This window comes from Oncorhynchus kisutch, unplaced genomic scaffold (assembly GCF_002021735.2).
Source record: "Oncorhynchus kisutch isolate 150728-3 unplaced genomic scaffold, Okis_V2 scaffold909, whole genome shotgun sequence".
Classification (NCBI taxonomy): Eukaryota; Metazoa; Chordata; class Actinopteri; order Salmoniformes; family Salmonidae; genus Oncorhynchus; species Oncorhynchus kisutch.
The window spans coordinates 27892-39967 of NW_022262854.1; the positions used below are offsets into that span (position 1 = coordinate 27892).

The 12076-nt window shown below is 44.2% G+C and overlaps 1 protein-coding gene across 1 annotated transcript in view; it reads right to left on the reverse strand.

Moving 5' to 3' along the window:
* Positions 1-961: 961 nt before the first annotated feature.
* The window catches only part of LOC109886485 (Na(+)/H(+) exchange regulatory cofactor NHE-RF2), a 57019-nt gene continuing 45904 nt past the window's right edge, over positions 962-12076 (reverse strand). The window contains exons 4-6 of the mRNA XM_031816988.1: positions 6768-6921; positions 5411-5529; positions 962-4699 (exon numbers count right to left, since the gene is read on the reverse strand). Of these exons, the coding sequence (XP_031672848.1) occupies positions 4532-4699; positions 5411-5529; positions 6768-6921 (441 nt within the window). The 3' untranslated portion in view covers positions 962-4531. The remainder of the gene's footprint in view (positions 4700-5410; positions 5530-6767; positions 6922-12076) is intronic.

The window sequence follows — 12076 nt, forward strand, 5'->3', positions numbered from 1 at the left end:
TTCTTCCATTGCAAAACTACCATTCCAGTATTTTACTTGCTATATTGTATTTACTTTGCCATCATGGCCTTTTTTGCCTTTACCTCCCTTCTCACCTCATTTGCTCACATTGTATATAGACTTGTTTATACTGCATTATTGACTGTATGTTTGTTTTTACTTCATGTGTAACTCTGTGTCGTTTTATCTGTCGAACTGCTTTGCTTTATCTTGGCCAGGTCGCAATTGTAAATGAGAACTTGTTCTCAACTTGCCTACCTGGTTAAATAAAGGTAAAATAAAAATAAATAAATAAATTCAACCAAGGCTGGGTTAAAGCTAGAGATGAGGAGTTGTATGGGAACTTTGAAAACCACAAGTGTGTTGCATTGTGGGGAGTAAGTTAGGCCTCCGGTCGGAAGGAAGGCGGCTGATGCGTAGCCTATATAATGTAGAAATGTCAATCTCACGCATGGCTTTCGACCTTCGTCTCTCCCCAGCCCGTACGGGAGTTGTAGCGATGAGACGAGATAGTAACTACTAACAATTGGATACCACGAAATTGGGGAGAAAAAGGGGTAAAAAGAAATGTCAATCTGGCCGGGTTTGGTCCAAACGGATGTCAACGTGAAGACAACCACACACACACACTCTGGACCTCTGCGTGACCTCTAACGGGCCTGAGTACTCACGGCAGCTGGAGGCACGAGAGAATTCTGGAAACAGAGTGAAACTGTATGCCAACACTCACATAATCCTTAGGGATCGAGGGGGACAGAGAGAGAGAGGGGAGGACTGGGACAATAGTGAGGGAGGGAGATAGAGAGAGGGGGGAAGACCTTGAGAGAGAAGAGGAGGAGTATCTCTGAGAACTCCTGGATCACAGCTGTGGGAAGATTAGCTCATTGAACAGATGACCCCCCCCTCCCCCACTAGTATCAGAGACAACAGACTTACAGAAGAAGAAGGGATGACACTGAGATGATGTCATATAGTCCAGGAGGAGATTGTCACACTTTATTGAAAAAATACAACCTGCCGTATATATACTGTAGGGAGGCAGGTAGCCTAGTGGTTAAGAGCATTGGGCCAGTAACCGATAGGTCACTGGTTGGAATCTCCAAACCAACTAGGTGAAAAATCTGTCAACAAACTTTTGAGCAAGGCACTTAACCCCAAATTGCTCCTTTAAGCTGCTTTGGATAACAGCGTCTGCCAAATGACTAAAATGTAAATATACATGGGTCATATACCATTCTGCTCAGGGTTTAACGGTCAGCTTATCATATGGACCAATAGTAAAAACCCTTATGCAAACACATTGGTGCTAGATCCCAAATGGAAACCAGAGAAATAAAAACGGTTTTATCTGTACTATTATGAGTAATAGTAATGACAATATGCGTATTAACAAAAATAAATTGTGCAATATATGAAAACAGATCAGACATTTCTCTCTGTCCTAAGTGTGGTGTCGGCGCCGCATAGCACAGCTGACCCTGGCCTGTACCTCAGACCGAGCCCAACCAGGGACCCGCAGACCCTACCACAATATGAACCTCCAGGGGGGACCTGGGCCCGTATTCAGAAAGCGTCTCAGAGTAGGAGTGCTGAACTAGTATCAGGTCCCTCCTGTCCATATAATCTTATTAATTATGATCTAAAAGGCAAAACTGATCCTAGATCAGCACGGACCCTGGGTGAATAGTAACAATGGATGACACAGAGACAAACTTTCGCCTTCTATCTCCCTTCACCCCCGTATGAGATGTAGCAGTGGTTTGGTCTGGGGAGTGTTCTCTTTGTGTAGATCCTACCACAATATGAACGACCGGGGGGACCTGAGATTACTATCCGTAACAGTGGATGACACACACACAGTAAGATAAACTTGATCTTCACCCCCCTATGAGGCGTGACAGTGGTTTGGTCTGGGGTGTGTCTGTGTGCAGGACAGCTGTCCCCATGCTATCCTATGCTAGGACTAATCTCTTGTAAGTCCTGTTGCTCCCCTGGTCTCATTCATTAGAGCATCTCTGAGTCTGACCTCCAGGATAGGCCTCTCCCACACACCCCACTGCCCCACCACCCCACCACCACAGCCCCCACTGGGCAGGCCCACTGATCAGAGCCCCTAGCCCCATAGCTCAGAATAGCCTGGTCCGAGATCAGTTTGTGCTGTCTTACCAACTCCTATGGCTATTGTTGTGACGCCTCTTGATAATGACCATAGGAGTTGGCAATATCGCACAAATAGATCTGCGACCAGGCTATAGTCCCATACCAAAGCCCCTGATACCACAGCCGATCCACAATCCACAGCATTCAGGCATGTTGTACAAAAATAACTGTGTCCTTCCCTTCTGAAGTGAAACAGAAAGACAGCCCAGTCTGGAGTAGCTGATACAAGCACTATGTCAGTCTGTCATCACTGTACCACAACATGAGCAGAACATTACCACAACATCACATCAACACTGAATGATGTAAGCTTTCTTTGATACGCTGGGCTCACTTTCAATCCCGTACAATATCCATCTTGTTATTTCATACATTATTTGTATCTATACTTTTGCATATAAAAGGTGTTCGGCTCATAGATGGAGATGCTCATAACTAGTAATGCAGCATTATAGATGCTCATAACAAGTAATAAAACATTATAGATGCTCATAACAAGTAATAAAACATTATAGATGCTCATAATAAGTAATACAGCATTATACATGCTCATACTGTAGCAAGTAATATAGCATTATATTTGCCTATAACAGGTAAAGCATGATAAATACTCATAACTAGTAATAACACATACCTGCAGGCTTTATGTAAATGTTACAAGGTGTTACATAGATCTCATACATCTTTAAAGTGGTCATATCATCCCCAGACTATCTTCTCCTGCTATGGTACTTTCATGTCCCAATCCTCATACATCTCTGAGCAGTGTACTGGAGTGGCTTCATGTTGCTGTGTGTCTTATTGGCACCCCCTGGTGTACTAGACAGGCAGTGTAAAAAACTCAACGCTTGTTCTATTCACTCTTAACTTGATTGAGGAATTCCCATTCTAGTAATTCTATTTCTATGTCGGGGACATTGGGATATGAAATAGTGGAGAGGATGTCATTGATGTCAAAGATAAGGGTCCCTTAAATAAACTAAAACTGCCTTAGAATGAGTGAAGCAGGCCTATAGGCTAGAGAATCATAGGGGGCTTGTGTGTGTGCATGTATGCATGCATTTAGTCAATGTATCTTAAATGCTATCATATTGAGAGGGAGGGATGGGTGGAGTAAGGCTTTTGATTGTCTATGCATTGTTAACACCATCTATGAATACCAGTTCATATCCAACATAGGGAGCAAAGTGGAAATGTTATGACATTGTGAGAAAACAGATGCTTTGATACAAATACAAACAGAGATGATACAGAAGCAATGCTATTCAGCCTCCAGTTTGTGCTTTTCCTGGTGAGTGAATCCTTGAAGTCGTCTGAGGCGCATCGATCACACAAAATCACAGCAGGATCATAGGAGGAAGAGTTTTATCCATCTTTGGGCGTACGTTCCTTCTCTTACAGGGTCAAAACAAACCCCAATGTTTAAGATCAGGTCACAGTGTTCACAAACATCTCACATAGTCCATATTCCCCATACTTCTTATAGCTGGGCTGGCTAACACCTATCATGGTGCTTTTCTACTTTCTAAATACAAAAATAAGTGCCTCCTCTTTCCAGAGCAGTCCTCAGAGGAGGTGGGAGTTAGTGGTAGAAGAGGAGGTGGGAGTTAGTGGTAGAAGAGGAGGTGGGAGTTAGTGGTAGAAGAGGAGGTGGGAGTTAGTGGTAGAAGAGGAGGTGGGAGTTAGTGGTAGAAGAGGAGGTGGGAGTTAGTGGTAGAAGAGGAGGTGGGAGTTAGTGATAGAAGAGGAGGTGGGAGTTAGTGGTAGAAGAGGAGGTGGGAGTTAGTGGTAGAAGAGGAGGTGGGAGTTAGTGATAGAAGAGGAGGTGGGAGTTAGTGGTAGAAGAGGAGGTGGGAGTTAGTGGTAGAAGAGGAGGTGGGAGTTAGTGGTAGAAGAGGAGGTGGGAGTTAGTGGTAGAAGAGGAGGTGGGAGTTAGTGGTAGAAGAGGAGGTGGGAGTTAGTGGTAGAAGAGGAGGTGGGAGTTAGTGGTAGAGGAGGGACATTGGATAGTTTAGGGAAAGACTGATGATGACGGGAGGATTCAGAAGAAGCTGGAGTCTCTTATTCCAGTCCAGTAGACAAGCTCTCTGGGTGGGATGAGGGTATAGAGAAGGGTGGAAGAAGGGAGGATTGAAGGAGGGGTAAAGGATGAGATGTCCATCATTCCATCCCGTCCATTTTGGAAGCAGGGGGGAGTGGGTGTTGGATGGCCAACGTTCAAAGTACAACATTCTATCTGCATATTCTCTTCTGTTGGATTGGGTGGTAGTGGTGGTGGGGTAACGGGTAGGAATGTTGAAGGTAAGTTTCAGAAATGTCAAATTCGACAGTCTTCAGTCTTTCTGCTTCTCTCATTGGGTGGCAGAAAAGTTCAGAAGTTGCTGAAGAGCTGGTGTTTTTTGTCCCAGTCCATCTGAGGGGCTCTCTTCTTGGCTCTCTTGGCGTGTGCCTTCTCTTTGGCCTCAGCCGCTGTGGGACTCAGGAGCAGGCCGATCTCAGCAAACGGGTCCATCAGACGGCTCGCCTCGTCCTCTCCCAGCTAGATACAGAGACAGACAGAGACAGACAGAGACAGACAGAGACAGACAGACAGACAGACAGACAGACAGACAGACAGACAGACAGACAGACAGACAGACAGACAGACAGACAGACAGACAGACAGACAGACAGACAGACAGACAGACAGACAGACAGACAGACAGACAGACAGACAGACAGACAGACAGACAGACAGACAGACAGACAGACAGACAGACAATATCAGAGACTACTTGGTAGTTATAGTGTGGATGACATACACACGCATGGCAGGATTGAGGTCAATTACATTTCAATTCAGGAAGTAAACGGGAATTCCAATTCTTCTAATTTGCTCTGATTTGGAATTGGTCAAATGTGGGAATGGTAACATTGGTAGACCTCAGTTTACTTCCTGAATTTAATTAATTGAAATAGAACCCTGATGTGTAATTCTGATAATATCTGTTAATGTGATACATGTGTTATATGAAATAACAAGAGGTTATATACTGTACACGGCAATATAGTCTACACACGCATGCAGACACACATATACACACACCTTGCACGCTTTATTGCATGTTTGTACACACACACACACACACACACACACACACACACACACACACACACACACACACACACACACACACACACACACACACACACACACACACACACACACACACACACACACACACACACACACACACACACACACACACACCTGCAGGCTGTTGTCTGGACTGCTCAGGTCAGAGTGGTGTGACTGGATGGAGCTGCTGGTGAAGCTGCCGTTGATCTGAGGACTGGGGGAGCCGTTGGATATGGACGGACCATCAAAGTCTGGGAAAGAAGGGTCAGAATTACGCTCTACGTACAGATCTAGGATCAGCTTCTCTACCCTTTCCTCCCCCCCAATCCTAACCTGAACCATTAGTGGGGGAACTTCACCCAACATCCAGAATTACAGGCTCAGATTTGGAGGTCAGTAATCTGATGCTGGTTTTGATGAACAACACCATAACATTTCACTCTAGTTTAGGATCATCAACACCATTACATTTCACTCTAGATTAGGATCATCAACACCATTACATTTCACTCTAGTTTAGGATCATCAACACCATTACATTTCACTCTAGATTAGGATCATCAACACCATTACATTTCACTCTAGATTAGGATCATCAACACCATTACATTTCACTCTAGATTAGGATCATCAACACCATTACATTTCACTCTAGATTAGGATCATCAACACCATTACATTTCACTCTAGTTTAGGATCATCAACACCATTACATTTCACTCTAGTTTAGGATCATCAACACCATTACATTTCACTATAGATTAGGATCATCAACACCATTACATTTCACTATAGATTAGGATCATCAACACCATTACATTTCACTATAGATTAGGATCATCAACACCATTACATTTCACTCTAGTTTAGGATCATCAACACCATTACATTTCACTCTAGTTTAGGATCATCAACACCATTACATTTCACTCTAGTTTAGGATCATCAACACCATTACATTTCACTCTAGTTTAGGATCATCAACACCATTACATTTCACTCTAGTTTAGGATCATCAACACCATTACATTTCACTATAGATTAGGATCATCAACACCATTACATTTCACTCTAGATTAGGATCATCAACACCATTACATTTCACTCTAGATTAGGATCATCAACACCATTACATTTCACTCTAGTTTAGGATCATCAACACCATTACATTTCACTCTAGTTTAGGATCATCAACACCATTACATTTCACTCTAGATTAGGATCATCAACACCATTACATTTCACTCTAGTTTAGGATCATCAACACCATAACATTTCACTCTAGTTTAGGATCATCAACACCATAACATTTCACTCTAGTTTAGGATCATCAACACCATTACTGCCTTCTCAATATGCAACTGTAAAATGGAGATGTACAATTAGACTAGAGACTTGTCCCGAGCTGTACTGTGCCTTTGGCGTGGTTTAGAAGAGTACACTTGAAATAAATATTCTGTTTTACAGATAAACAAGCGTGTAGGCCTACCTTTAACGTGGCTGGCCAATGGGGTGACACCCATCTTCTTAAAGTGATGGTCTGTGTCAGGGTCCACCACCAGCAGCCTGGTCTCATCTCCTCCTCTCTTTACGAAGGCCACGACCTCCGCATGACGCATGCCCTCCACGTTCACCCCATTCACCTGGAAGGAGAGAAGGGAGAGAGAGGGGAAGAAAGGGTGTTATGGGTAAGTGATGTTACATGTCTCCATCTATACTGTTGTCTGTGACTCTGTGATCTGGCCTCGTCACTGTCTCAATGTTTCAATGTCTGACAGACGTTCAAGGCTGTCTGGTTGTGAATATGGATACAGTAGGAAAGAAACAGTGAACTGTAGATCCTGCTGCTGGATCAGACAGGAACAACTAAGTATCCAAAACAAGTTCTCAAAAAAGCACACTAGTGATGTTGGTTGGTCGGTCGTCTGTCATTACTGGTGTGCAGACTTTACACTGGTTGACTTACAGTTGATTTCTGATTCGTCCACATTGGACCAGTGCAGCAGGTCACCAGTCTCAATCCAACAACATTCTCTTTACCTGACCCAGCGTTTTAGAGAACACATTCACAACTGTCCAAAAGCATGGTATAGCCTAAACTAAAATATTTATTTATTCAGACAAGGATCAACTGAATATGCAAACCGTTACGTGATCCAAACAGTAGAGGGTACTATGCACCAAAACGATCATTTTCCACCGGACTCAATGAAGAGTTAGGACAAAACCTGTGAGGAATCAGACACACATTTTTGCAAGATGGTGCATAGGAGAGAATATTCTGCATTCCTTCCTCAATGACGTACAAACTGAACAGAATACCTTTACATTCCATACCCCATTACAACAAGGATGGAACGAGCATGTAAGCTAATGGGCTCTAACAATAGAACATCATTTATTTGTTTCCTTTTCAAACACTTTTTCTCTCTCTCTTTGGTCATAGTAAACCCTCTTTTATTGGTTCGGCAACTTGTGAATTCAGCTGGAAAAGAGTGAGGGGGGAGTGTGTGAGGGGAGCGAGAGTGTCTGAAAGGTAAGAAGAAGCCCTCACACCTCCACCTCAGTCACTAACACATCAGCAAGTTTCTGTTGGAGAGATTCTCCCTGTGACTTTCCACAGACTCCTGTATATTCCATTAACTCTATTCAGCGAGTACTGTAAGCTTTGCACGATGCTGCCTGCCTTAACGTTGGTACACCATCAAATATTGATGCCTAGTTTCTGCTGAACCAATAGTGTGGGTTTCAGGTATCAGTGTCCTGAGGGGGATTTTGTTTTAAAATTCAGTAACGCTGCTGCTTATGAAGTGAGGGCAGTAGGAGTTGGTTGTGACAGACTGGTCTAATACATTGTAACACGGCTAGGTACCAGACTGGTCTAATACACTGTAACAGCACGGCTAGATACCAGACTGGTCTAATACACTGTAACAACACGGCTAGATACCAGACTGGTCTAATACACTGTAACAGCATGGCTAGATACCAGACTGGTCTAATACACTGTAACGCGGCTAGATACCAGACTGGTCTAATACACTGTAACACGGCTAGATACCAGACTGGTCTAATACACTGTAACAGCACGGCTAGGTACCAGACTGGTCTAATACACTGTAACAGCACGGCTAGATACCAGACTGGTCTAATACAGTGTAACAGCACGGCTAGATACCAGACTGGTCTAATACACTGTAACAACACGGCTAGATACCAGACGGGTCTAATACACTGTAACAACACGGCTAGATACCAGACTGGTCTAATACACTGTAACAGCACGGCTAGATACCAGACTGGTCTAATACACTGTAACAGCACGGCTAGATACCAGACTGGTCTAATACACTAACAGCACGGCTAGATACCAGACTGGTCTAATACACTGTAACAGCACGGCTAGATACCAGACTGGTCTAATACACTGTAACAACACGGCTACATACCAGACTGGTCTAATACACTGTAACAACACGGCTAGATACCAGACTGGTCTAATACACTGTAACAGCACGGCTAGATACCAGACTGGTCTAATACACTGTAACAACACGGCTACATACCAGACTGGTCTAATACACTGTAACAACACGACTAGATACCAGACTGGTCTAATACACTGTAACAACACGACTAGATACCAGACTGGTCTAATACACTGTAACAGCACGGCTAGATACCAGACTGGTCTAATACACTGTAACAGCACGGCTAGATACCAGACTGGTCTAATACACTGTAACAGCACGGCTAGATACCAGACTGGTCTAATACACTGTAACAGCACGGCTAGATACCAGACTGGTCTAATACACTGTATCAGCACGGCTAGATACCAGACTGGTCTAATACACTGTAACAACACGGCTAGATACCAGACTGGTCTAATACACTGTAACAACACGGCTAGATACCAGACTGGTCTAATACACTGTAACAGCATGGCTAGATACCAGACTGGTCTAATACACTGTAACGCGGCTAGATACCAGACTGGTCTAATACACTGTAACGCGGCTAGATACCAGACTGGTCTAATACACTGTAACGCGGCTAGATACCAGACTGGTCTAATACACTGTAACAGCACGGCTAGGTACCAGACTGGTCTAATACACTGTAACAGCACGGCTAGATACCAGACTGGTCTAATACACTGTAACAGCACGGCTAGATACCAGACTGGTCTAATACACTGTAACAACACGGCTAGATACCAGACTGGTCTAATACACTGTAACAACACGGCTAGATACCAGACTGGTCTAATACACTGTAACAGCATGGCTAGATACCAGACTGGTCTAATACACTGTAACGCGGCTAGATACCAGACTGGTCTAATACACTGTAACACGGCTAGATACCAGACTGGTCTAATACACTGTAACAGCAGGGCTTAGGTACCAGACTGGTCTAATACACTAACAGCACGGCTAGATACCAGACTGGTCTAATACACTGTAACGCGGCTAGATACCAGACTGGTCTAATACACTGTAACGCGGCTAGATACCAGACTGGTCTAATACACTGTAACGCGGCTAGATACCAGACTGGTCTAATACACTGTAACAGCACGGCTAGGTACCAGACTGGTCTAATACACTGTAACAGCACGGCTAGATACCAGACTGGTCTAATACACTGTAACAGCACGGCTAGATACCAGACTGGTCTAATACACTGTAACAACACGGCTAGATACCAGACTGGTCTAATACACTGTAACAACACGGCTAGATACCAGACTGGTCTAATACACTGTAACAGCATGGCTAGATACCAGACTGGTCTAATACACTGTAACGCGGCTAGATACCAGACTGGTCTAATACACTGTAACACGGCTAGATACCAGACTGGTCTAATACACTGTAACAGCAGGGCTTAGGTACCAGACTGGTCTAATACACTAACAGCACGGCTAGATACCAGACTGGTCTAATACACTGTAACAACACGGCTAGATACCAGACTGGTCTAATACAGTGTAACAGCATGGCTAGATACCAGACTGGTCTAATACACTGTAACAACACGGCTAGATACCAGGATGGTCTAATACACTGTAACAACACGGCTAGATACCAGACTGGTCTAATACACTGTAACAACACGGCTAGATACCAGACTGGTCTAATACACTGTAACAACACGGCTAGATACCAGACTGGTCTAATACACTGTAACAACACGGATAGATACCAGACTGGTCTAATACACTGTAACAGCACGGCTAGATACCAGACTGGTCTAATACACTGTAACAGCACGGCTAGATACCAGACTGGTCTAATACACTGTAACTACACGGCTAGATACCCACCTACTCTCTCATAACTAACTGTTACATTGGAAATGTAAAAGTCTAGTGCCTGTTAAGGCTAGGGAGAGACTAGGAGGAGGGAAAAGGGAGGAAAGAATGTGTAAAACCAAGAGAAGTTGTGAAAGAGAGTGAGAGTTAAGCAGTGATAACTGTTATGGTGCTGACATCTCTATCTATTCTTTCTCTCGCTCTGTCTCTCTCTCTGTCTCTGTCACTCTCGCCATTAGAGTAGGTGTCAGAACATAAGGCTCAGTGGAGTCATCACACACTAATTGGTAGAGATTTGTCTCATCATACCAGCCCTAGTGCATGAGGAAGAACAAGCCCCCTTTGTGTTGGGATAGGGGAGCAGGTGTTGTGTCATGTTTCATAGCAGCAGCAATCCTTCACAATCCAACAAAACAATCCAGCCCACTCAAGCTAATTAATAGGGCCCTTGTTCGTTAGGCGACTCCCACACAATACAACAGTCAGTGTAGTGCCAGTGGTCCAAAGCTGTTTTTCATTGGAATACAGTGCTGTTTGAATGCTTTACAGAGCAGTCGTTTTCAAGGTACAATCATAATCGTCAGTGTTTGCTTAGGTTGTACACCCTGGAATGTTTCCATTGGTTTACCTTTGTGTGTGTGTGTGTGTGTGTGTGAGAGAGAGAATGGGTCTTCACCTTGCTAACGAGCTGCTGACAGATGGACCAAGCAGTGCACCGTGCCACACAGTTGCTTGGTCAGAGACATTCTCCATTAGCCACAGAGAATAACACACACATAATCATTCTCTAGTCAACCGCTGAGCCCACACACCTGCCTGGGGTTACCTAGGCCAAACCCCCGGGGCTCTGCCTGCAGTTTCAGCAGGTACAGTGACCTAGCCACTTAGCACTAATCCAGCTAGAACGAACAGACACAGCATTCAAACCAATGACTGAAACAGTGAAACAGGGCTTCACTGACTACAGTTTACTGACACTGACCTGTATAGGGGAAACTGCATAAGGTAAAAGTAGTCCTTAACCCCAGATCTAGGATGAGATCAGCCTACTCCTGATCCTAACCTAGATTATTATAGGCAGTGATGTAAAGTACATTAAATGACCAAAAGTATGTGGACACCTGCTCACTGAACATCTCATTCCAAAATCATGCGCATTGATATGGAGTTGGTCCCCCTTTGCTGCTATAACAGCCTCCACTCTTCTGGGAAGGCTTTCCACTAGATGTTGGAACATTGCTGTGTGGACTTGCTTCCATTCAGCCACAAGAGCATTAGTGAGGTTGCACACTGATGTTGGGCGATTAGGCCTGGCTTCCAGTCGGCACTCCAATTCATCCCGAAGGTGTTCGGTGGGGTTGAGGTCAGGGCTCTGTACAGGCCAGTCAAGTTCTTCCACACTGATCTTGACAAACCATCTGTATGGACCTCGCTTTATGCACTGGGGCATTGCCATGCTGAAACAGGAAAGGGCCTTC